Source organism: Notothenia rossii (genome assembly GCF_949606895.1).
Source record: "Notothenia rossii genome assembly, chromosome: 5".
Classification (NCBI taxonomy): Eukaryota; Metazoa; Chordata; class Actinopteri; order Perciformes; family Nototheniidae; genus Notothenia; species Notothenia rossii.
Genome location: NC_136903.1, coordinates 40,142,751 through 40,169,064, shown reverse-complemented (window position 1 = coordinate 40,169,064; position 26,314 = coordinate 40,142,751). Strand labels below are relative to the sequence as shown.

The 26,314-nt window shown below is 44.2% G+C and overlaps 1 protein-coding gene and 1 long non-coding RNA gene across 2 annotated transcripts; both read right to left on the bottom strand.

Annotated features, from left to right (window-relative positions):
- Positions 1–7,282: 7,282 nt before the first annotated feature.
- LOC307040243 lies at positions 7,283–12,234 on the bottom strand. Its single transcript, XR_013808457.1, has 4 exons — positions 12,098–12,234; positions 11,823–11,959; positions 10,290–10,588; positions 7,283–10,160 (listed from the first exon to the last, which is right to left on the bottom strand). It is a non-coding gene; the product is annotated as an uncharacterized lncRNA (long non-coding RNA).
- An 8,206-nt stretch (positions 12,235–20,440) lies between these two features.
- Positions 20,441–23,905, bottom strand: LOC307041166 (uncharacterized protein; the record flags this gene model as incomplete). Its single annotated transcript, XM_079684489.1, has 3 exons — positions 20,441–22,004; positions 22,884–23,017; positions 23,816–23,905. 3 exons carry the CDS (start codon positions 23,903–23,905, stop codon positions 21,626–21,628), a joined length of 603 nt encoding a protein of 200 aa, XP_079540615.1. The 3' UTR covers positions 20,441–21,625.
- Positions 23,906–26,314: the final 2,409 nt, after the last annotated feature.

Here is a 26,314-nt window from a genome sequence, read left to right as displayed (position 1 = left end):
AGGGGAGAGGTGGGTTCAGCATCCTAAAGCAAATGTGAATTGCATGTAATATTATTTATTAATATGGAATTATATAACTGGAGTTTGTTATCCTTTAATTTTGCTTGATTAATTAGATTGCAGGTTGTGGGCCAGGCCATGGTAGCAGCACGGGGACAGCTTAATCCTCTGAACTTGTGTGCTTTCCGTTCAAAAACTGCAGGAACCCTAAACACAGACAAAAACCCCTCCCCTTTGTGGTGCATCACAATGCACAATCTCAACTATTGTAAACACGATAATAAGTGGAGCAATCCTTCCTAAAAGTAAATCTTGTCTTCCAGTATTTTTCACGAGTCCAGTATAGTATTTAACTAGACCAAGGTAGCAAGAACTAGTTTATCTTTGTTAGAAATACAGAGCACATTTGCAGAATGTGTAAACGTAATATTTATAGGACTAAGCATGTACAGGTACAAAGTGTATAGACATTATTTATGTTTGCATTACAAAACATAGACTTCAGAGTCACACAGTCAAACTAAATCTAAAATAGCTTAAATGTTTTCAACGGTGTGGCCTGGCTTGGTTGAGAGCCCACTCACCACGACAAGGTGCAGGCCATGAGCGGGAAAAACAAGGTGGGTGGGTGTGTGTGCGTCTGTGTGTAGGGCACTAGCCAGCGTCCAGCTGTGTGTGTGTGTGTGTGTGTGTGTGTGTGTGTGTGTGTGTGTGTGTGTGTGTGTGTGTGTGTGTGTGTGTGTGTGTGTGTGTGTGTGTGTGTGTGTGTGTGTGTGTGTGTGTGTGTGTGTGTGTGTGTGTGTGTGTGTGTGTGTGTGTGTGTGTGTGTGTGTGTGTGTGTGTGTGTGTGTGTGTGTGTGTGTGTGTGTGTGTGTGTGTGTGTGTGTGTGTGTGTGTGTGTGTGTGTGTGTGTGTGTGTTGGGGCAGAATCTCTGCTCCGCGCCGTTCCTATATGAGCGGATTCTCAAAAGAAGGAAAAATTCAAAGCAGCCAGGATAAGGGTTAAACAATAATCTGCTTTAATGGTAAAACATACAAATACATCACCGAATCACTTAGCACTCTGCAGAGTAGTCCGGGCTGAGGTTCTAACCCCGTGTGAGACACCTCTCAGGAACGGCCAGTCAAAAACAAGAGCCCCGATCTTCAAAATGATCACAACATTTATACACAGAGTTCACTTCTGAGCGAGCTAGACAGTGAGTTGGCAGTATTCCATTGGTCGGTTTCCCTTCTGGGCGGGGATCCCAGGTAGTAAGTCAGTTTGTTGATTCCATCTGTTGCTTCTGTGCGCGTGTGTGTGTGTGTGTGTGTTTCTGTCCCTCTGCCCTTAGGCAGATCCCCCAATCAATGATTTGGAGTCATGAAAGAGGACTCTTTGACAGGACACATACTCATTCCCCCTAAACATCCTCAACACACAAACATCGTATCATGTATCTTTAACAGAAGTTAATTGTTCTTATCGCTTAATGGCTTCCCTGAACTTCCCTTCACCCCAAAGTCAGCTTACTAGGAATGAATACATTTTATTGATAAGCTCAAAAGGACCTTTATCTCATTTACTGCTGGGTGACCCAAGTCTCAAGGCCTGCAGGATGTGTAGGAGATAAACATTAATTCTACAAGACTTTAACTACATTATCTGAACATGTATCTGGGACTTCCCCTGTTAATTGCAAGGACTATTGATAATTAACAGAGAGACCCTAGGGGCCTCTTCTTGGTAACTGCTAGGCAGAAGTCACTCAATGCAGAAATCACAAGTTTAACACACATTCTATATAAGGTGACATTAAAATGAATATACCAGATTGAACTTTCCTGCCATAACACGTTACTTTAATACTTCAAATAACTCAAATAATACTTAAATTCCCCCTTTTGGTCTCGCCCCACGAGACCAACTCACATAAGACATTTGAAACACAGCTACTGTCATTCCTTGCCACTGTGTCTGCTCCCCAACAGTATACCTTTGTGAACAGAACACAACTTTCAATGTCAGTGAAGGAACTATCAGTGCGAACCTGAGTGCCAGAAAGCAGCATCCTTGCGTGTTGTTGAATCCTCAGGGCCCCCCCCCCCCCCCTCAGCGGAAAACGCCAACAAGGGCAGCTGATAGGGAGGGGGAGATGCGGCCTTTCCTTCAAAGGTGGAACTGATGAATCTGATCAGAGAGAAGTAGACTCCTCTGCTGCTTCGAGAAGTCCCCCAGCCCGCTGACGCCAGCTTCCGAGTCGCCTGCTGTCGGGATGTCCGCGAGGTCCTTCTCCTCCAGTCCGCTGATGCCTGCTTCCAAGTCGTCTGCTGTAGGGATGTCCGCGTTGATGATAGCCAGGTCCGTCCGGATGTCGTCGAGGGTCCTTCCAGGTGATTTCCCCGCTGCACACTGGCTCCAGTGGTACCAGATGTCCCCCTTTGCTCCTCGGCGGACGGCATGAGATGTCCTCTGGGTCACTCTCTCTCAGTAGCCCCTTGGCCACTGGTTCTGCATCTGTGTTACCTGTTATAACTCAATCAATATTAGAAACATGTCAACATTTTTTAGGAAACCTCTTGTTTCCCTTGGAGCTCCAGAATAATGTGTTAGTCTAAAAACATGCTTGGTTAGTTATTGTTTTAGAATCATGCAGTTACACTGATCACATGCCGGCATTCCATTCACACTCACACTGTCAGGTTTTAAAGTCAAGTTCGGTCAGCCCCAGAGTCTGTCATTGATAGTGCTTTTCTCAAGTCACACTGTCAGTCAGGGTCAAAGGTCATTTGGTCTCAGTCTTTTTGGCCATGTCGTGCTCTGCAGAGACTTTAATATTCTACTAGCTGGAGTTTTACTAGTGACATCATTGTGTTGATGTCAACCAATGCAACAAAGTTTTTCTCGTGTTCGCAGCACCATTTTCTTCAGATGTTTAACAAACAAATGATCAATACACTTTATTAATATCCCGCCCCTAGGAAACACAATAACAAATGTTCTGACAAATGTTCATGCACGGCATTCTTAAGTGAACCTGCAGAACACGGCCTTTTGAATTAATATTCCAAATTAATCAATAATAATAATAATCAATTTTATCAATTTGTTTACCCTTAGAAGTGAACATACCTCATAATGTTACATCAGGATGTTAAACTAAGCTTTGGCCAAATCAATCATTATTACTGTTTCAGATCTAACTGGAGGTTGAACAAACAAAACCTTTTTTTTTTTTTGCATCATGCAAACCACTAACATATTTTCCAATTTCAGCATCAGCCTTGTTACTCTAAAATTACATCCTAAATAGGAATATTAGGAATGAAACAAATATTTAATCTTCAGAAATGTTCTCAACAAATGGAGAGTAATGCCATCTCTCTGTCTAGTGAATAGCCAACATATTTAAAAAATGTCAGATATACAAAAATAAGCCTAAATACTGTTTTACTATCAAAGTCTAAAGCTAGACCTAAGCAGAACAGTTTTTTAATGGACAATTTAATCTAGAAACAAAACAAAACTGGACCTGTGTTCTTATGTGTTCTTCAAAATACATTAGTAAATACCTTGTGAAGTATTCACAATATAACTAATCCTCTCTAGGATATGAAATCCATTCATCTTTAACCAGATACTATTTCCCTATTTATTTTTAGTTCATGATAATAATGGTATAACGTCCACACGTTTACCCATAGCTAGTCACTATGTCAAGATCTATCATGTGTGACATAATAATCAGATGTCTTGTTTGCCAAACAAGGATATTAAACTTTAACCTTTTCAGCATTCCAGACCATCATTAAACAATCAGCCTCCCTTCCTAAACACTAAGCATATCGTTATACACCACCTTCTGATAAACTCTTGCACAGTTATGCTGTAAAATCATTGCATGATTTCTTCAGAGTCTGAACAGACTGAGACCAGCCTGTTTCTTGATCTTGTCATATTGAGAACAGTCAATGATTCATTGTCCTCTTCAGCTGTAGTCAGTGGCAGGGCCCCCAAAAAGCTAGAACCGGCCCTGGTCAGTGGGCTCCAAGGAAACTCTCTCTGGCATTGGGATGTCCTGAGGGGGAAGGGACCTCTGGATCAATGTGATACAATCAGCAGACACACGTTGTCCTCTGTACCGCAGAAATCCCCAAAAACTGCAGTACCTCTTCACACCACGGTTGCCTTGACAACGAGGCACAAGCAAACTGTCAAAACCTCCTTTGAGATGTGTTCTTTGCACAGTTCTTCTGTTTGCAATGAGCAACTTTTCACCAACACACTGATTCAGAGTACAACCCAAAGGTGGCGCACAACTATCCAATGCTGCTGTAATCACAGCAAATCAGCTACTGAGAAAAACTCAATGTAAATCTCTCCCCCAGTGGGTTACAAAATAAAACAGCTGAGTGTCTATATGGTCAGGAATGCTGAAACATGTGAATGTTAAACCCATTAATGGTAACAGTCTTCCTATTCTTCATTACTTCAGTTCTAAGTTAATAGGCAAAACAAAAAACTTTTCTTAACCACTATAGATTCATCTTTAATCTTCTTGCTTATTCTATTCTTTTCAAATTGTTTATCTAAGTTGTGTGTTACAAGCGTGGTTAGATTTGTAACAGAATACAAAACTAACTGTATTCAGCGCTATATATTTAAAACAAGTAATCTGACTACAGTTAATGAATATATTTTTGGAACACTTAAAAGGAATTATTACAAAATGTAATCTTCATTATTACTAAAGCTGAAACCTAAATAAATCATCACGGAACATTTTTCTGTCCTTATTACTTAATTGTTTCAATAAAAACTAAAAACATTGTGAAAACTCCCATTTTTGAGAACATCTCTCAACACTTTTATTCCATCTAAGCACGAATGTTTATGACAAACTCATCCCATTAATCCCAAACGGTCTTTAATGGTATCAATTGTGAACTTTCTTAATATTAATTATAAATGCAACGTATGTTCTCTTTAGAACAAAGACAGGATAGTTGCAGCTGAAACTGGTTAATAGCAATTTTCTGTTAACCTAGATAAGCCTGTTCTTCTCATATCTAGTAAATATATTCGTATCTTATGTTACTCATAAAACAATGACCTTTTCCAGAATAGTAGTAACTCTATATAACCTGTACTCTCTCTATACTTCTTCAAACCATCTGACTTTTCTCTCTCTCTTCCTCTCTGCGCCCTGCAGCTGTCGGCCCAAGCTTCTCTCATCAAAACCTCTTTTGTTCTCCAACTGTGTGAGATGGCTTTTAGCCTCGTGCAGCACCTCTGTCATGCTTAAACATGAACAGATTCTCTCTGACAAACTTACAAAAACCTTCTTTTTACTTTCTATTCCTTCTTCATAAACTAAAAAACACCATTGTGGTGGATCGTTTACGTTTTCAGTTTCCTATCTACTTTAAACAACCATCAACTGAGAGTAACTGTATATGATAACAACTCCTAAATAACATTACAATATATATTTCTTCCAATGAGTTCGTTATTTCATGTCTAACAAATTCTCTTCTTTCCATGTCGTATTCTAGATGGAAAAATCCACCTATTATATCTAATTTGAATAAAGCCTTACATTTAATGCACTTCATATACTCAGTAAACCTCTTTTTACTTTCCCCTAAGGTTACTGTATGTAATATAATTTTCCTTGAAGTATAATTAAGTACAATCCTTAGTTAATGACAAATACCATAAAATTCACAACGCAATGCAACGGTATCAATCAGTTCTCAAAGACTATGTTTAAATAGCAGAAATCATTGTTTCTTATTTATTTCAATATATCACACAAATCACACATTGATCTGTTAATTTTCAATGTATTTCAGTCCAACTTCAGATCACTAGAGAAAAAAGCAAGCAGACACCCTCCGGGCTGCTGCTGCTGTTCTCGAGAGGAAAAAAGGTGGGGGGAACTCTCACAGACAAATACTGACACCCCCTTCTCTCTCCCCCGCTGTAGCTCTCAGCCTCTTTAGGAAAAGGGGGGCTTCTTTCAACAATTAACACTTCTGCTATCCTTTTATTCAATTTTTCTGCTTGAACCCACTGTTCTTGTAAGCTCTTAACTCACGCTCCTCTCGTTAAAATTCTCCCTTCATTATGACTTCGTATCTATTCATCTGACTTAGGCTGTTTCTGTTACCAGTAAATATTCACAGACTTCATATCTATTGATCTGACTTACTGTCCTTGTTACCAGTAAATATTCACAGAAAAAATTCCCCGTACAGTCTATTCAGCTTTTATTGTCCGATGTTTATTCCAACAAGTTTAGCAAGCCTCTCAGCGCGCTTCAACACCGTCTTTCAACGATGTGACGCTGACATGGAGTCGTAACCCAGGCTTACAGAACTCTTTATCGTGACGTTTGGCTTTATAGATTCAACCCCCACAGAACAAAGGATTAATGAGGTCCGGTCACTTCAAAATTGCTTTTTGAAGGTTGCGTTACTCTCCTTTGGATTTTACTTATAACTCAACTTCGATTCCTATGAACCTAAGAATTATTATTCAGATTTGTTCCTGGATGCCGTCTGAAAACGGTCACTGAACATCCCCCAACGAGTCTTCAGCCGTCTCCTTTCTGAAAAAAGTACGGGGCCTTTCACCTTCGTCTTACTTACCTCGTTGATTCACTTTTATGTTATATAACTTTCCTACCTATCTAAAATATGTATTTGTATATTCCACCGCAACAACCATGACACCGGAATATGTCTCTGACAACTCTAAAATTTAGTTTAGCCAATTACAGACCTTCGATAGAAACAGGCTTGTCTGCTCACCTTTCAATTGTAGGATCCTCGTTTTAGTTGTCAGAGACATATTCCGGTGTCATGGTTGTTGCGGTAGAATATACAAATACATATTTTAGATAGGTAGGAAAGTTATATAACATAAAAGTGAATCAACGAGGTATGTAAGACGAAGGTGAAAGGCCCCGTACTTTTTTCAGAAAGGAGACGGCTGAAGACTCGTTGGGGGACGTCCAGTGACCGTTTTCAGACGGCATCCAGGTGACGAATCTGAATAACAATTCTTAGGTTCATAGGAATTGAAGTTGAGTTATAAGTAAATCCAAAGGAGAGTAACGCAACCTTCAAAAAGCAATTTTGAAGTGACCGGACCTCATTAATCCTTTGTTCTGTGGGGGTTGAATCTATAAAGCCAAACGTCACGATAAAGAGTTCTGTAAGCCTGGGTTACGACTCCATGTCAGCGTCACATCGTTGAAAGACGGTGTTGAAGCGCGCTGAGAGGCTTGCTAAACTTATTGGAATAAACATCGGACAATAAAAGCTGAATAGACTATACGGGGAATTTTTTCTGTGTATATTTACTGGTAACAAGGACTGTAAGTCTGACGCCAAAAGGGGGACCCGAGGAGCAGGAGGCCGACACACAGCGGAGTTCGTCTGGCTGAAGGTCGTCTGGCTGGAGGTCGTCAGGCCTACGTGGCTCAACCCCAGGTTCTCCGGCCTCTACAGAGTGACCCAGAGGACATCTCATGCCGTCCGCCGAGGAGCAAAGTGGGACATCTGGTACTACTGGAGCCAGTGTGCAGCGGGGAAATCACCTGGAAGGACCCTCGACGACATCCGGACGGACCTGGCTATCATCAACGCGGACATCCCTACAGCAGACGACTTGGAAGCAGGCATCAGCGGACTGGAGGAGAAGGACCTCGCGGACATCCCTACAGCAGACGACTTGGAAGCTGTCATCAGCGGACTGGAGGAGAAGGCCCTCGCGGACATCCCGACAGCAGACGACTCGGAAGCTGGCGTCAGCGGGCTGGGGGACTTCTCGAGGCAGCAGAGGAGTCTACTTCTCTCTGATCAGATTCATCAGTTCCACCTTTGAAGGAAAGGCCGCATCTCCCCCTCCCTATCAGCTACCCTTGTTGGCGTTTTCCGCTGAGGGGGGGGGGGGGGGCCCTGAGGATTCAACAACACGCAAGGATGCTGCTTTCTGGCACTCAGGTTCGCACTCTGATAGTTCCTTCACTGACATTGAAAGTTGTGTTCTGTTCACAAAGGTATACTGTTGGGGAGCAGACACAGTGGCAAGGAATGACAGTAGCTGTGTTTCAAATGTCTTATGTGAGTTGGTCTCGTGGGGCGAGACCAAAAGGGGGAATTTAAGTATTATTTTAGTTATTTGAAGTATTAAAGTAACGTGTTATGGCAGGAAAGTTCAATCTGGTATATTCATTTTAATGTCACCTTATATAGAATGTGTGTTAAACTTGTGATTTCTGCATTGAGTGACTTCTGCCTAGCAGATACCAAGAAGAGGCCCCTAGGGTCTCTCTGTTAATTATCAATAGTCCTTGCAATTAACAGGGGAAGTCCCGGATACATTTTCAGATAATGTAGTTAAAGTCTTGTAGAATTAATGATTATCTCCTACACATCCTGCAGGCCTTGAGACTTGGGTCACCCAGCAGTAAATGAGATAAAGGTCCTTTTGAGCTTATCAATAAAATGTATTCATTCCTAGTAAGCTGACTTTGGGGTGAAGGGAAGTTCAGGGAAGCCATTAAGCGATAAGAACAATTAACTTCTGTTAAAGATACATGATACGATGTTTGTGTGTTGAAGATGTTTAGGGGGAATGAGTATGTGTCCTGTCAAAGACTCCTCTGTCATGACTCCAAATCATTGATTGGGGGATCTGCCTAAGGGCAGAGGGACAGAAACACACACACACACACACACACACACACACACACACACGCACAGAAGCAACAGATGGAATCAACAAACTGACTTACTACCTGGGATCCCGCCCAGAAGGGAAACCGACCAATGGAATACTGCCAACTTACTGTCTAGCTCGCTCAGAAGTGAACTCTGTGTATAAATGTTGTGATCATTTTGAAGATCGGGGCTCTTGTTTTTGACTGGCCGTTCCTGAGAGGTGTCTCACACGGGGTTAGAACCTGAGCCCGGACTACTCTGCAGAGTGCTAAGTGATTCGGTGATGTATTTGTATGTTTTACCATTAAAGCAGATTATTGTTTAACCCTTATCCTGGCTGCTTTGAATTTTTCCTTCTTTTGAGAACCCGCTCATATAGGAACGGCGCGGAGCAGAGATTCTGCCCCAGCAGTGTGTGTGCGTGTGTGTGTGTGTGTGTAGGGCGGCACTAGCCAGCGTCCAGCCACGAGAGAGAGTGTGTGTGTGTGTGTGTGTGTAGGGCGGCACTAGCCAGCGTCCAGCCACAAGAGTGTGTGTGTGTGCGTGTGTAGCGCGGCACTAGCCAGCGTGCAGCCATGATAGCGTGTGTGTGTGTGCGGAGGACGGGCTGGAGGGCAGCGAGACAGTCAACCTATGGCAACGCTTCAATGTAGGAGATCACATTACGAATGGTGTCCAGTCCAAGATCTCCTCTACGACCAGCAAGAGGATCAAACTGTACGGTGAGCTGCTCCATGTCCTCATCGCTTAGCAGGTGCTGGTTTGGAGGTACGGTGACTCTCTCTGGCCAGTCCAATGCAACATCCCCTGCATCAGCTCTACCCTCTCTTTCTGGCTCCTCCTGAGCAACATCTCCTGCATCAGCTCGACCCTCTCTTTCTGGCTCCTCCTGAGCATCTCCTTGTCCTCCACCAAAGAGGCTCTGCATGGCAGAAGTGGTCTGGCCCTGCCGTTCCAGGCAACCTTGGACAAAAAGTTGTATTGGACTCTGGTGTCTTTCGGTCCTCAACCCATGAATGTTCCACTGTTCCAAAAAACCCCGTAGGTCATGGTTTATGCGCGGGAGATAGACATAATGCAGGGCCCACAAGTGCATTTCATTGTCTATGTCTATTATGCCTTCACTCTCCCGGAAGTTGAAGAGGTCATAATAGACATTGCTCACACCTCGCCACAGGTCACCCCAGAGCCGTTCTATTCTCTGGTTGTGAGTGCTTCTTCCACGGAGAGCACTGCCTCTGTGAAAGCTTCTGAAGACGTTCATCATTAGGCAGACAGCGTTGTTTTCGCCCCCATGGTCGGTTCTGACCCTCGAGGGCACACTATACTTGGCCACCGCATCCAAGAAGTTGTCCATCACAGTAGCGCTCCTGTTGTTGTCTGAGGCCCGGAGGAAGACGACCAGCCGGCTGTACCCATCTATACCCCCATGAATGACAATCCTCCACCTAAAACAAAAACATGAAAAGTATAAATAACATTTGATGATCAATACATAAACTGAAGCAGGAGTTTGGGTTTTGTGGCCTATTGATAGAAATTATCCATCTTTCAAGTCTGGTATTGGTCATATTCACCTTAGTAATTTGTGGTTTCCATCTAGGTGCCACAAGGAGTTACAGTAGGTCCGGCGACTCAGTATACTCTACGATGCGGTCTCTGTGACATTGCTCGTAGTGCAGCTGCTTCTGGGTTTATCCGCTACATGCTGTCCCGCACTCTGCGTCTCTGTATCCACATCTGCTTGGCCTGCAGCTGTGCCCTAACAGATTCGGGGCCAATCTGGTTATTCCCAGCCACTATCTCCTTGATGAGGTTGTCTAGAGCAGCATCTGAGATGGTGGAGTATGTCCCAGAGCGCAGCATGTGGAACTGCCTGAAACATAAACATGTTTTAAATATATGAGACCTACGGTATTCAGATTTACTTTACAACATGCATAGTGTAACATGGCTACAACCCTTCCTTGGGATGTTTACAATAAAGAGACAAGAAGCCCATTCCAATATTGAAGAAATTGCTACATACCTCAATCGCCGTCTCACTGTGCGCAGAGATACTTTTAATATCTGTGCCATCTCTTAGCCTACTTGGTTTGCTAAAATAAACAAACGTGCTATATCTATGATAGTAGGCTAAACATAGGCCTATATTGTAATAAAAAAAGAAATATTGGCAAGTGAGCGTTGCAACGCAAGCCCTTGGCAATTGTCGCTTCTTGAGGGGAGTTTCCACTGCTTGCTACGATAACCAGGTGTATTGTTACTAGTAAAGACAAATAATTAAAAAATAAATATCTGTATTGACACAGCAACGTGTACAATGGTGTTATTAGACTTGGCTACAGACTTAGGGCAGCTGTAACTGATTGCAGTTGCCACTGCTAGTGAGATGCTAAGATTTGTATTTTATAAATGAGGCAAAGGACAGGTATATTTGATTGTACACATGTATAAATGTGTTATTTTAAATCCAGGCATATGTACTTAATTTGTATTATTTTCATTGTTAATAAACAGATTAATGTCATTGTATCTGTTTTGTTGTTTAATATTTTAATTCTGGTTGAACATTTTTATTTAAATGCTTCAGATTATTCTTATTAGATATTGATATCAGTGAATCTAAACAAACCATGTTATTCCGTTAAGACAATCATGACAGTATATTAAAAATCAAGACACAATGCATGCTTTTTTATCCACCCTTTTATTGCGTTTTGAAACTGGCGAACAATTTATATTGTTCGAGTTCTTGACAGAACGCTGAGTCATGCCAAAACAGCGACATTTTACGCGATAAATACGGGTTTAAATATCAGCATTTGCCACGGAAGGCGAGTGGAAGCTACCATAAACCTTCTCTTAACTTGTGGCATTTACTTGCCACGGCAAGTTGTGGCATATACTTGCCACGGCAAGTTGTGGCATGGTTGTGGCATATACTTGCCACGGCAAGTTGTGGCATCTGTGGCATATACTTGTCACAGATACCACATCTGTGGCATATACTTGCCACAGATACCACGGAGTAGCGGCCTCTGTGGCAGATGCCGGAAGTACTTGCCACTGCCTGTAGATGCCACGAAATGAGCCAGGCCCTACTGTACCTTGTTGTGCGGTTGTGGTAGGCCAAGATCTCCGGACTTCAACTATATATTCCCGAAGGTCCTGAAGTAAAAGATCTGTATGGACGTTAGTTAGACTACCCCGTGACCACTCGATGCTCCTCTCCATTGTTTCTAACCTGCCAGTAAACGGTTTGGTGTAATAAGGGAGAAGACAGAATTTGTAAGTGTGAAAGATCTCACAGCCACAGTAAGTTACATGCAAAAACAAACTACATTCCTTTGTGTTCGATAGTAGCGATTGGCTGGGCCCTTACCTCACTATTGTGGATTGTAACACAGCATGACCATCATCTGTTTGGAGAAGTCTTGTGCAGTCATTTATTGTCCTTTTGCAATGCAAGATGAAGTTTCTCGTGGACATTTTTCGATGAGTCTGTTTCTACAACTAAGATTCTTCTTCTTCTTCTTCTTCTTCGGTGGTGGATGTGTGTTTGAAGAGGGAAGAGGGAATTTCAACTTTAACTCTTTTGTTTCTGTTTCAATCGTTTCTTTAACTGTATGATCTTTCGTTGGGATTTTTGTACCCTTTGCAAGTACGGTTAATTTGTTAATTTAGTGTTTTTCCGTGCCTCGTGGCGGGGATGGCGTCCTCCGGGGCGCCGCCGGTGTCTCTGAGACACGGAGTGCGGCTGGTGGCTCAGGCCGCAAGCACAGTGGAGCAGGTGCTGCTGGCTGTGGGGGATCAGGTCGGTCATGTAAACATCTCCTATGCTTCCCGCATGAACAAAGCGGTCGTGGTCTTTTTGAAAGACCAGAAATATGTGACGGAACTTATCGAGAGCGGATTAATGCTGAACGAGGAATACATTCAAGTTTCACCGCTGGCGACACCGTCCACGCGGATCACTGTGTCTGGCGTTCCTCCGTTCATCCCGAATGAGGCGCTGGAACGGGAGCTGAAGCGTTTTGGTAAGTTTGCCAGTAGTCTCTGCACTGTTGCTCTGGGGTGTAAGGATGAAAAGTTAAAACATGTCCATTCTCTGCGGAGACAGGTTTTCATGTTTCTGAATTGTCCCACTCAGACACTAGATGTGTCCTTCCGGGTGAGGCACGAATAATAATAATAATAATAATAATAATACATGGGACTTTTATAGCGCTTTTCATGAAACTCAAAGACGCTTTGACAGAGAATTTAAGAAAACACAACAAAAAAAAGACAAAGAAATACAAAAAGAGATAAACAAAACAGAACAAATACGGGGGGAGTGGGGTGGTCAGTGGTTGAATGCAGTGTTGAACAGGTGGGTTTTGAGTGATGTTTTGAATGCTGTGAGGGAGGAAGAATCTCTGATGTATTGGGGTAGTGAGTTCCAGAGGGTGGGTGCAGCAACGGAGAAGGCTCTGTCGCCCCAAGACTTGAGGTTGGTCCGGGTGGGGAGGGACAGGAGGTTGGCAGTGGCAGAGCGGAGGGAGCGAGTGGGAGTGTGTCTGTGGAGGAGGTCAGTCAGGTAGGATGGGGCCAGGTTATGGAGGGCTTTGTACGTCATCAGGAGGATCTTGTACTGAATTCTCTGGGGGATGGGGAGCCAGTTGAGCTTGATGAGGACGGGTGTAATGTGTTCACGGATTCGGGTGTGGGTGAGTAGACGGGCGGCGGAGTTCTGGATATATTGAAGTTTGTTGAGGATTTTTGCAGGTGAACCATAGAGGAGGCTATTGCAATAGTCCAGACGGGAGGTGATGAAGGCGTGGATGAGGGTTTCGGCAGCAGTGGGAGAGAGGGATGGACGTAGACGGGCGATGTTTTTGAGGTGGAAGAAGGCTGTCTTTGTGATCTGTTTGATGTATCTGTTGTAGGAGAGGGTTTGGTCAAATATGATGCCTAGGTTCCGGATGTGAGGGGAGGTTTGAACTGGGAAGCCGTCTATGTTGAGGGTGAAGTTATGGATAGGTGTGGTGAGCTTCTTTTGTCCAATGATTATTATTTCAGATTTATCACAGTTGAGTTTCAGGAAGTTAAGTTGGAGCCAGGATTTTATTTCAGTGATGCAGTTTGTCAGGATGGAGTGGGTAGCAGTGGAGATGGACTTGGTGGAGATGAGAAGCTGGATGTCGTCGGCAAAGCAGTGGAATTGAAGTCCATGACGGCGGATTATGTGACCAAGGGGAAGCAGGTAGAGAATGAAGAGGAGGGGGCCGAGAACTGAGCCTTGAGGGACACCTTGGGGGAGAGGAGCGGTGGGGGATTTGCAGTTATTGATGTAGATGAACTGGTTTCTGTCAGAGAGGTATGAAGTGAACCAAGAGAGGGCAGTGCCGGTGATGTTGAAGGTGGTTTCAAGACGGGTGAGGAGGATGGAGTGATTGATGGTGTCGAAGGCAGCGCTGAGGTCAAGGAGGATGAGGAGGTTGAGGTTACCAGCATCGGAGGAGAGGAGAAGGTCATTTGTAATTTTGAGGAGTGCGGTTTCGGTACTGTGGTTTGAGCGGAATCCGGATTGAAAAGTTTCATAGAGGTTATTAGCAGAGAGATGATGCTTAAGTTGTGACGCTACAGCGCGTTCCAGAACTTTTGACAGAAAGGGTAGGTTCGAGATTGGTCTGAAGTTATTAGGGTTGTCAGGGTTTAGTCCGGGTTTTTTCAGAATAGGGGTGATAGCAGCTATTTTGAGGGACGGTGGGACGGTGCCAGAAGACAGGGAGGAGTTGATTGCTGTAGTGATGAGTGAAGAGAGAGTAGGAAGGCAGGCCTTAACAAAGCTGGAGGGGATGGGGTCCAGGGTGCAGGTGGCAGTTTTCATTCCTGTGAGGAGATCAGAGAGGTCAGTAGGGGAGACAGAGGAGAACTGGGACAGGGGTTGGCAGGATAAGGGGGGGCAGGTGGCTTGAGGGAGAGCTGGTGTGGTAGTGGTTAAGCTGCTGTAAATGTTGTCTATTTTGCTTTGAAAATTTTTGAGAAAAGAGCTGCATTTGTCGACTGTGAATGACTGAGTGGTGGTGTCCAGGGGGCTGAGGAGTTTGTTTACTGTGGAGAAGAGTGTTTTGGGGTTTCCGGAGCCAGAGTGGATTAACTGAGAGTAGTAGGTGGTGCGGGCGTGGGAGAGGGCATCTTTGTATTGCTGTAGATGGTCTTTGTAGGCTTGAGAATGAATTGTGAGACCTGTTTTATTGCGGAGTCTTTCAAGTTGCCGGGCACGGGTTTTCATCAGACGGAGTTCAGGGGTGAACCACGGAGCAGAGTGGGTGAAGGAAACTGTTTTGGTTTTTATGGGTGCAAGTTGGTCAAGGCAGGAGGACAGAATGTTGTTGTAGTAGTCAGTGAGATCAGAGGGGCTATGGAGGTCCACAAAGGGAGTGGTGGATATTTTTTCAGAGAGGGAGGATGAGAGCAAGGTAGCGAAGAGGGTTTTTATATGGTTTATGCGAGCTCAGGGAGCGTAAAGTGTTTTGAGTGCGGGGAGTCGGGTCACAAACGTGTTACATGTCCACAGAGACGGCACGCCGCTCCGCCGGGTGCGGCTGGGCCCGGGGCCGCCGAGCCGGGGGGCGCCGGGGCAGCCGAGCCGGGGGCGGCCGGGGCCGCTGGGGCGGCCGGGCCGGGAGCCGCTGGGGCAGCCGAGCCGGGGGCCGCTGGGGCGGCCTGGTCCGCGGCAGCGGGACCCGGTGTCGCGGGGGCTGCTGCTGCACCCGCCGGGGCCCCGGTGGCTGCGGAGGAAGTAGGGATGAATATCGTGAGAGATGAAACAGGGACTGTAGAGAGTGTGGTGAGTGTGAGAGGAAAAAATGTGGAAACAGGTAAACGGGTGAGAGATGATGTAGCAGGACAGGTGAGGACTGGTGCTGTGGGACAGGTAGAGGCTGTTGGCACACAGAAGGAGCTGCCGTCTGGCTCTGGGCGGAAAAATGAGCTTCAACAGGCTGCAGACAATAATGAGGTGACAGAGATGGACACAGACGGTGAGGGGGATTCTGACTGTGGTTCAGTTGCAGATAGTCTCTCTCAGAACGCAGAGATATATTCTTTGGAAGAGATTAATGTCTTTTTAGACGAGTCTTTTGGCAAGTCAGTGGAAGTGAGAGATTTTTTCCCTGACATTGACAAGTTTCTTCATACAGTGAGAACTCTTCAGAAAGTTGTAGGGTTAGACCTGCTGGATGAAAAGAAACGTTATCGTCTCAGGAGGCATGTAACTGCTATGAAAAAAGATACGCCAGGAAGCAAAAGAGGGAAGAAACTGAAAAGGTCTAAATAATTTCAACACGATCATGCAACACTCGGTGTCTCCTCTCTGCTGTGTGTACCTGTCTGTTCTTTCTCTCTGTCTCCTTCCTCTAATGCAGGCTTTAAGGGTTGCTTCCTTGAACATGAACGGGGGTAGAAGTGCACAGAAAAGAGCTTTAGTGTTAGAAGTCTTTAATCAGAAAAAATTAGATTTGATATTTCTGCAGGAAACGCACAGTGATAGCCTGAATGAGACGGACTGGGGGATGTGGTGGGGGGGTCAGTATGTACTCAGTCATGGCTCAAACCTTAGTGCTGGAGTAGCTGTTTTATTCTCCCCCTCTCTAAATGTAAAGATTTTATCCAGCACTGAGATAGTGGCAGGTAGAGCCTTGATGGTGAAAGTGGAACTGTTAGAGTACAGTTTCACCTTTATTAATGTGTATGCACCCAATCAGGGCCCTGCACACACATCTGTGTTTCAGTTATTAAAAGACAAGCTAGACACTAGTGTACAGGGGGAGTGTGTTATACTGGGGGGGGACTGGAACGTTTGCACTAATGTCACTTTAGACAGAATAGGACGGGAGCCTCATCCTCAGTCGTCCCTTTTACTGTCACAGGTGATAAGAGAGGCTGACTTAGTGGATGTGTGGAGGATGAAGCATCCCTCCGTTAAACAATACACCTGGATGAGAATGCTAGATGGGGGCGTCAGTGCAGCCAGGCTAGACAGATTTTACATGTCTTCTTCTTTTATTACTCGTGCAGTGAACTGTCAGATCATCAGCTAGTTTCTTTGGATTTGGTTTTATCCAACACAGAGAAACCTAGATCGTTCTGGCAGTTTAATGTTAACATTTTACAAGATTTGATTTTCTGTGAGAATTTTAATTTGTTTTGGATCAACTGGAAATCAAAGAAAGAGTCTTTTCCCTCCCTGAGTCAGTGGTGGGAGGTAGGAAAGGCTCAGATTAGAGTGTTCTGTCAACAGTATACAGCCTACTCCACTGCAAACACTAGGAGAGCTATAGAGCAGTTAGAGAGAGAGATCAGAGAGTTAGAGAGTGTGTCTGCTCGAAATATAGAACAGTCCCTCCTAAAACAACAACAGCTTAACTGTTTTCTTCAGGAGAAGGCCAAGGGAGCTCTGATCAGAGCCCGTTTTACTTCCATGAGAGACATTGATGCACCAACCACCTTTTTCTTCAACCTGGAGAGGTCTGTGGGCCAAAGGAAGCAGATGGTATGTCTGCGTCTTCCCGATGGACAGGTAACCTCTGAACCTGCTGAGCTGAGGAGACATGCAGTGTCCTTCTACACGGACCTGTTCAAAGCCGAAGGTTGTGACGTGGAAGCCGCTGATGAACTTTTTCAGGGTCTTCCACAGCTGAGTCCAGCCGAAAGTGACACCTTGGGCTCTGACATTACGCTGGAGGAACTGACCTCTGCGGTGACACAGATGGCCTCCGGCAAGGCTCCGGGCATAGACGGTTTACCTGCAGACTTTTTAAAACATTTTTGGAGCATTCTAGGACATGATTTGTTGGATGTATTGATGGAGTCCTTTGGGAAAGGGACTCTTCCAGCTTCCTGTAGGCGTGCAGTGATTTCACTGTTGCCTAAGAAAGGAGATCTAACCCTGCTGAAGAATTGGAGACCTGTGGCTCTCTTATGTACGGACTATAAGATACTGTCAAAGGTTTTAGCTAACAGACTGAAGTGTTTTATCGAACTTCTTGTTGGTACTGATCAAACATATTGCATCCGTGGCAGATCAATTGTGGACAATTTGTTTTTGATGAGAGACACTTTTGATGTTTGCAAACTGTACAATATAAATGTTGGTATTATTTCTATTGACCAAGAGAAGGCCTTTGATCGTGTGGATCACACTTTTCTGGCTGCCACATTGCAGGCTTTTGGTGTTGGGGAGCATTTTTTGTCCTGGGTGAAGTGTTTGTACAGTGATGCATGTTGTGTTGTGAAAGTGGGGGGAGGGCTGAGCAGACCTGTACCAGTTAAAAGGGGGATCAGGCAGGGCTGCCCTATCTCAGGCCTATTATATAGTATTGCCATCGAGCCACTTTTGTGCAGGCTTAGAAACCGGCTGAGGGGCCTGAGTCTGCCAGTGTCAGCTCAGGCCCCCCCGGTGGTTGTATCAGCTTATGCTGATGATGTCAGTGTTTTTATCCAGGGTCAGCGAGATATCCAGGAGCTACAGGACAGTTTAGTTTTGTATAGGAAGGCTGCCTCAGCCAAAGTTAACTGGGAGAAGAGTGAGGCAGTTTTGGTGGGTCAGTGGAGTTTAGAAAATAGGCCCAGTCTTCCTGGTAACCTCAGCTGGGGAAACGAGGGTTTAAAGGTCCTGGGAGTTTGGTTGGGGTCTGAGGACATGGTGGCACAGAACTGGGAGGGATTGCTGGGAAAGGTGCGAGCAAAACTAGCTAAATTGAAATGGCTGCTACCCCAGCTGTCCTACAGGGGAAGAGTTCTTGTAGCCAACAATCTGGTTGCCTCATCTTTGTGGCACAGACTCCAGGTGTTAACCCCACCGCCGGACCTCATGAAACAACTGCAGCGGCTCCTCGTGGATTTCTTCTGGTCGGGTCATCACTGGGTGCCAGCATCGGTCCTGTACCTCCCTGTGGCGGAGGGGCGGCAGGGCCTTGTGGACATTACTGCGAGGACTGCTGCTTTTAGACTGCAGGCAGCTCAGCGGCTGCTGTATGGTGCCTCTCCCTGCTGGCTGGCTATGGCCCGGCTGTTGCTCTGGAGGGCAGGGGGCTTTGGTTTTGATAAACACCTGTTTCTGCTGAAGGCCCCTGCGTACAAGATAACTGGACTTGCACCTTTTTACTGCTCAGTCATCAATGCCTGGAAGATTCTGAGTTTTACCAGACCACCCGACCCCCGGCCTGGGATGTGGCTGTTTGAGGAGCCCCTGTTTGACACTGGTTTTCTTTCCGGAACCATTTTCTCTTCAGCCGCCCTAAAAAATGCGTTCATTGAAGCGGGAGTGGTAAAACTTGGCCATTTGACAGGGATCTCCACGGAAAAACTGGCTGAGGTGACGGGCATTCGATCAACTCGAGTTCTGGAGAACCTGGTAGAAGAGGTGTGGCAGTCGCTGTCGCCATCCCACCGGACTTTTGCTCTGGATGCAGATCTGGCCGACCAGTGGAGAAAGGGACATGATTATGTTTTTCCTGCCTTGAGGGTGGGTCCTGCGGTGGGGAAATGGAGAGAGGAGGATGGTCTCCTGCTATCACTGGGGACTCTAACACCTGGAATGTTCAGCTCCTGCAATGGGAAGAAGCTATATCTTAGCTGCGTAAAGGTGCTAAACCTCAGCTCGCTCGTAGGCGTCAGAGAGTCGAGGTGGACAGATGTGTTTGTTTTGGGCTCTTCCCCTCAGGGCAGCTGGCGGATCCTGTATAAGTCTCCCGTTGAAAAACGGATGGCTGACATCCAATGGAGAATTATACACGGTGCAATAGCCACTAACAAATACAGGGCTCATTTTGACCCAGGCACAAGGGGGGGCTGTCCGTTCTGTTTTATGGCAGAAACATTGGAGCATTTAGTGGTGTCCTGTCCCCGGTTGGCTGGTCTTAAAAAAATGTTACAGGAGTGGGTGGAGGGGTTCGGGGAGGTTTTCTCCATACCACTTTTTGTCCATGGCCCCAAATACATCCTGAAAAAGAAGGAAATCCTACTATTGATCAATTTCTTGTTTGCTAATGCAAAATTAGCAATCTGGAAAAGTAGGAAGAACAAACTTGCTGGAGTAGGGTGGACGGATGCAGTGCTCTGTCTGAGGGGGCTGGTGGCAGCGCGTCTGAGGGTGGAGCATGCATACTATACGCTGATCAATCATCTACAGGGGTTTCTGGATGTGTGGGCTGTTGGGCAGGTTCTGTGCTCACTGGGGGAAAATGACTCTAATATTGAAGTTTTAAAGGGTAGGTGAATTCTTTTGTTTTTAAGGTGTGTAAAAGATAATGTTTTGAAATGGGTAAAACGTTTTCAAATGACATTTATTTGGTAGACGTGAAAATCTGTTTAGTTATTTGATTTGTGTAATGTTTTTTGTTTTTTGTTTCGGTGTATAGTTAAAACAAATGGAAATAAAATTTTGTTTTAAAAATCAAAAAATCTTCTTCTTCTTCTTCTTCTTCTTTTTCTTCTACCCCGCCCATTTCTTTAGCTTCTGGTACCAGATTAATTACCTAACCTAAACACATTTACTACCAATAGCATAGTTCCATCCCCTGAAGACAAGGAATGTGTCATAGTAGACATTTGCAGCCCAATGAAAGAAGGAAGCATAAAGCTTGTACATTTCTATAACCCGTGTAAAAATCTTCACATTGAAACTTTACAGACAATAGCAGGGACGAGTCATAGAAGGGAAGTGTGGTGTGGTGATTTTAATGCTCACAACAGCCTATGGGGAAGCAGTCAAACAGACAGTAATGGGGATGTTGTAGAAGAAAGAGGAAAGATCACGGTTTTGCCTTAATGATGGACAAAAAACAAGAACAGACGTTAATAGGGGGACACAATCATGTTTGGACCTCACACTTGTGACGGATAGTTTAGTTAAATCGTGTGAATGGAATGTAAAAGTGACTGTACCATAGGAAGTGATCATTACCCAGTTTTCACTATCATCAACACAAATAGGAAGTGAGTATTTACCAGGTGGTGCTTTGGTAAAGCAGACAGAAATGCGTTTTTCGCGCGAATATACGCGCGTTTCTAGACGCGTCAAGAGCGTTTTTCGCGCGGTTTTTAATATGATAATGAGCCCCTCCTTCTGATTTCCATAGCCACTAAGTTTAAAGTGTCAGTAACAAATCAGTGAAGAGTAAAGCCAGACCAAAGCAGATGAAAAGTTCCTGACATTTTTAGGCTTTGCTGTAAATTGTATATTATTCCAGATTCAGGGGACCAAGTATTAATTTTCCTTTGAATATAATCAATAAATCAAACAATATAAAATATATATATATCAAAAATACAATTGCCTTACACTTTTCCTTAACCCTCTGGAGTATAAGGATATTTTCTCTATATATGTAGACGTCTCCTTAAATCACCTTTTAAATGTACTTCTTATAACATGGCATCCCATATTTTACTTATCAAAATATTCAGGACACTCTCTGGTCTTGCGAGAGATGCAAGTCACTCACCTTAGAGCATTGTCTTATGAGATACTTAGCTGAAAATAAGAAATCCGATTTTTGGAAAACCTCAAAACTCTTGTGAAAACACATTTACTCATCTCATCTATTTTTTGGGGCATTTTAGGTTTGGTTTACAAAAGTAGTGAAATAATTATATGAATTACACTATAGGCCTATATAGATGAAATGAAATGTTATTCTTGTGTAAAATAGTTCCATTAGGACTGATTCATGACTTCATATTCCATACCAAGGTTCATGTGATGTGTACAAATACAAATTGGATAATTAATTAAAATTAGAACTTTTTTTTCAACCAACAATTTATGTTAACATAAGAAACTGTAAAATCTCAATATTTACAATATCAGAACTTTTTCAACCAACTATTCATTATAAATGTAAAGACAAGGGGAGCAGTGTCATGGTCTTTGTCTGTCTTCCAGGACAGGGGGTCTGGCTGCTGTGTAGGTGATGGTGCATGGGCTGCTGGTGTCTGTGTCGGAGGGAGGTAGGTGTGATTGTCCCAGGTTGATGCTGGTGGCCGTGTGGGAGGTACATCTGCTAGGCGAGGCTTCTTTGCTGGGTGGGTTGATCGTGATGGCTGTGATGGAGGCCTTTGTACCGATTTCTATCTTAATCTTGTGGCAGATGGAGATGGAGGCCACTGTAGTGATGATGGTCCTCTGGTTCTTGGTGGTGATGGCTCTGGTGAAGGCCCTTGAGCCACGGTAGATCTTGACCTGGGGGCAGGGACAAATGGAGGGTCTTGTTGCTGCTAGGCCCAGGCAGCTGTGAAATCTGAAAAAAAATATAGGACAATAATTACTAAGTTTGTTAAAATAAAGTTCAAGTGGAATGTTTCTCAAGCACAAATAACAATGCACAACTCAAAAATAAAATTCTCTCGAGGAGGAGGAGCATGTGAGAGATAGAAAGAGAGACGTTGTTAGTATTTGGTGCTAGCTCGGAGCTAACGGAGATTAGAAGCTGTTTCAACAATAAGGAGAGGGAGAGCTCTCTCCTCTGGGACTGAGAGAGATAACGTCAGCTCAGGGAGGTAAAGGACTATTAGATTGTAAACTTTAGTCTAAGTTATCTCACTGGGTCTCAAACGGTTTGGTCATCTTTGTAAACAAATATTTCCATCCATATAATATTAGTTGTATATAAAATGAGTTAATAAATCATTCCACTGTGTGCAATAGGTCAGTACAAAATAAAAAAACACAGTTTGAAAGGGGAGTGATTAGTAAAATATGCATAAATAAAAAGAAAGAATGCAGACTAGGTAAGATAAAGATAGGAGAGAGGAGTTGATCAAATGTGTGTTATTGCTTGTGAGCATATTCTAATGGATTTTTGTTGATTGAAATATATACTAGTACCCCCCCCTAGAGGAAGTGAGGTCATCACAAATAAAACAGGTACACATGGATAGGATACTAGATAAGTGTGCACACTCATTATATACACACTACACATTTTTCTTGGATTTGTTAACACTATAGTCCCTAATATATTTGTAGAAAGGCAGGAAATTGAATTAAATTGAGAAAATGTTTCATTTCGGAGGACCCCCTGTTTTGTGTCCCCCCCACTTCTCAAAACAAAGTTACACCCTTACACCCTTGCACCCACACAATGCAAGTACACTATTACTGTAATATTTACATTTACCTATCTTCAAATGGATCCTTGTTGCTGAATTCTTCTTCTTCAGAAGAGTAGAAGCCTCCAGGTTCTGATGCTCCATCTCCACTGCTGCTAGTGTTACAAGTCCGCTGTGCAGAGCTGGTAATCAGATAATAAGCCTGTTGATCAGGAGAAAAGAATGAAGCAGAGGGAAAGTTGCTGCCGTTTGTGTGGTCGTTCTAGCCAGAATGTATTAAACACATTAATAAATTCACTTACAAATTATATCTGTTTTTTCTCTATTTATCGAATAATTCTTTGTGTAACCGGTCTGGACATAAATCCACGTGCCATATGACTTTCATGAAGGATTAAAGCCTTTTTCATTTACAGTATATAATACAGTGATAACAGATAACACACACAACCCGGTTGGCTGTACTCACTTTAACATGGCTATGTTGTACAGGCACAATATTAGCATAGCATTAGCGCTTTAGCATTTAAATAATATGAACAATTATGACCTCAGACCTGCATTTCACGTATTTATACAAACAGAATAAACCTGAAATGTAAGCCAAACTAGTGCACGGGAGTCAAACACATGGTAAGTAGAGCCCTATATACGTTATTCAGGGAGCAACAGCCTGTGCTGAAGAAGCTAGCGGACGCCATTAGCCCTCTAAACATGCCGATCGCATAACGTAAAATACACTTTTCTCTGTGCGCGGCAAAACCAGCTCGCCAAAATGGCTTCACCGGTCTGGCATTATTTTAAGGTGTCCGAAAAAGACAGTAAAATAGCGGAATGCAAATTGTGTGAAGCAGAAATCCTGCAGCTCCACCCGCTGTGACGGACGGTGAGCGAAACACACAAGAGTTAGACCTAGCACACTTAGCTATTTTATCTACCTCTGGAACAAGCTAAACTAGTTATAAATATATTTATTCTTCACTGTTGGGTCACTCATTACTGGATCAGTGAGCTGCATGAGACGATACTGACGGGTCAGGCTGTCAGGAGCAGAGGGAGAGAGAGAGGAAAAGAGAGCGATTCCGCTCATTTCTCCCGTGTTATTATCCAAAGTGAATGTAAACTTGAATAATGTACATCATTTGAATGTAATAATTAAGTTGATTGTTGTTTGTGGAAGCTCCAGTGAATGAGCCCGATTAACTGAGTTTTTAACTAGCTAACTCTGGGTCTGAGGTTTTGATGCTGCACTTTGAAAAGTAGGGGAGACCCGGTACAGTTGAAACACGGGTTGGTTGTAACACCCTCCATATCTCCAATGATAAACAAGCTAGAGTGATGACACTCACTCTGCACATGCGCAGTTAGATGGTAAGATCGCCGAAATAAAAAGGAGCCACGTTTGAATATCTCACGTAAGTTATCAGCAAAAGTGTGTTTCTGAGGTCAAATATTAGCAAAAATGATATGATGTATTTTTTGGATACTGTCTTGAGTTCAAAATGTCTAGGAATCCAAACTAGTATTATTAGAATCACTGTTTTGTAAGCTACAAATATAGCTAGCTAAATATGGGTCAAGCCAGCAATCAGGCAGGTTCACAGGGGGTGAAGCAAGACTGGTGGTTCTGGGACGGTTGTAACGGGACGGTTGTAACAAGGCACATTTACAATGATGGCTCATTTGCTTGAATGATCAATTGTTCATTCAAGCATTGATTGGTGTGCATTGTCACTGTAAAAATAAACATAATTAAATACTGTACAATAGGCATAAAGTGTGTGTGTGTGTTTACAGTATGCCAAGTATCAGAAGACCGACAGGGGAGTGCCACTTGCTCTGCTGCAGGTGTCCTCAGGTGAAGTTCAGGAGGGCAAATCATTCAGGGAAGTGGCAAATTCCCTGGATATATGCCATGTCACTCTGTACCGGTTCCATAAGAAGAGGCTGAGGTTGGAGAGTCAGGGATCACACACACCCCCAAGAGTAGGCTACTGGACTCCAAAGAAGGTGTTCTCAACAGAGCAGGAGATGCTATTGAGAGACTACCTGATGGAGGCATCTGATCTATATTATGGTCTCAGCTCAAAGGAGGTAGGTCATAATTAAGGTAGAATAGGCTATCTATAGGCTACTGAACAAAAGAAAAGTAAGTGATCAAATAAATTGAGGCCTATAGTGAACAGACAAGTGAAATATTTTCCAATGTATATTCATTTTAGGTGCGGAAGTTTGCCTATGAATTGGCAAAGAACTACAACTGCAACTTCCCTCAAACCTGGGCAGAGAAAGAGATGGTTGGAGCTGACTGGCTCACAACGTTTTTGAAGCGGCACCCTACCCTCTCCATACGCAGACCTCAGGCTACCAGTCTCTCACGGGCTACAAGCTTCAACCGAACAAATGTGAAAAAGTTTTTTGACAACCTGTCTGCAGTCCTGACGAAGCATGAGTTTGTCACACAGGAAATTTGGAATATGGACAAAACCGGAGTCACAACTGTCCAAAACCCTGGGAAGATTGTTGCCAGAAAAGGGACGAAACAAGTCGGCAGTGTGACATCTGCAGAGCGGGGCACTCTCGTCACACTTGCATGTGCTGTAAATGCATTGGGGAATTCCATCCCCCCAATGATGATATTCCCCCGGAAGAAGTTTCATCTCTTCTTCACCAGCAATGGCCCTCCTGGCTGTATTGGCACAGAAAATGGGTCAGGGTGGATGCAAGAGGAAGACTTTTTGGTCTTCCTCAAGCACTTCCAGAGCCATACCAAGAGCTCACAGGAGTCAAAGGTGCTGCTGATTCTGGACAATAACTCCTCCCACCTTCCTGTGGAGGGGATTAATTTTTGCAGGAGCCATGGGATAATCCTCCTCTCTTTTCCTCCCCACTGTTCTCACAAACTACAGCCCTTAGATCGCACTGTATATGGGCCACTGAAGAGGCACATCAACAGCCGCTGTGACAATTGGATGAAGACTCATCCAGGAACCACAATGACCATTTACGATCTGCCGGGCATTGTGAAAAGTGCCCTTCCTCTGGCTGCAACGCCATCAAATATCCAGGCAGGGTTCGCGTGCACTGGAATTTGGCCTTTTAATAGAGACATTTTCAATGATATCGACTTTGCTCCATCCCAAGTGACAGACCGCCCACCACCAGAACCTTCTACCAGTGCAGCTCCAACACCAACTGTGGCATCCTCTCCTCCACTCGCAGCCTCCTCTCTTACACTCGCAGCCTCCTCTCCTCCACTCACAGCCTCCTCTCCTCCACTCACAGCCTCCTCTCCTCTACTCGCAGCCTCCTCCCCTGTCAGGCCATGTGTGGAGCCTGGGACATCATCCTCTGCAACGCCTTTCTCACCCTTGTCCATCCGTCCACATCCAAAAGCCGGACCAAGGAAGCAGACCACAAAGGGGAGAAAAAGAAGAGAAACCGCTGTCCTCACAGACACTCCGATGAAAGATCAACTCGAGGCTGAGAAAAAAAGATC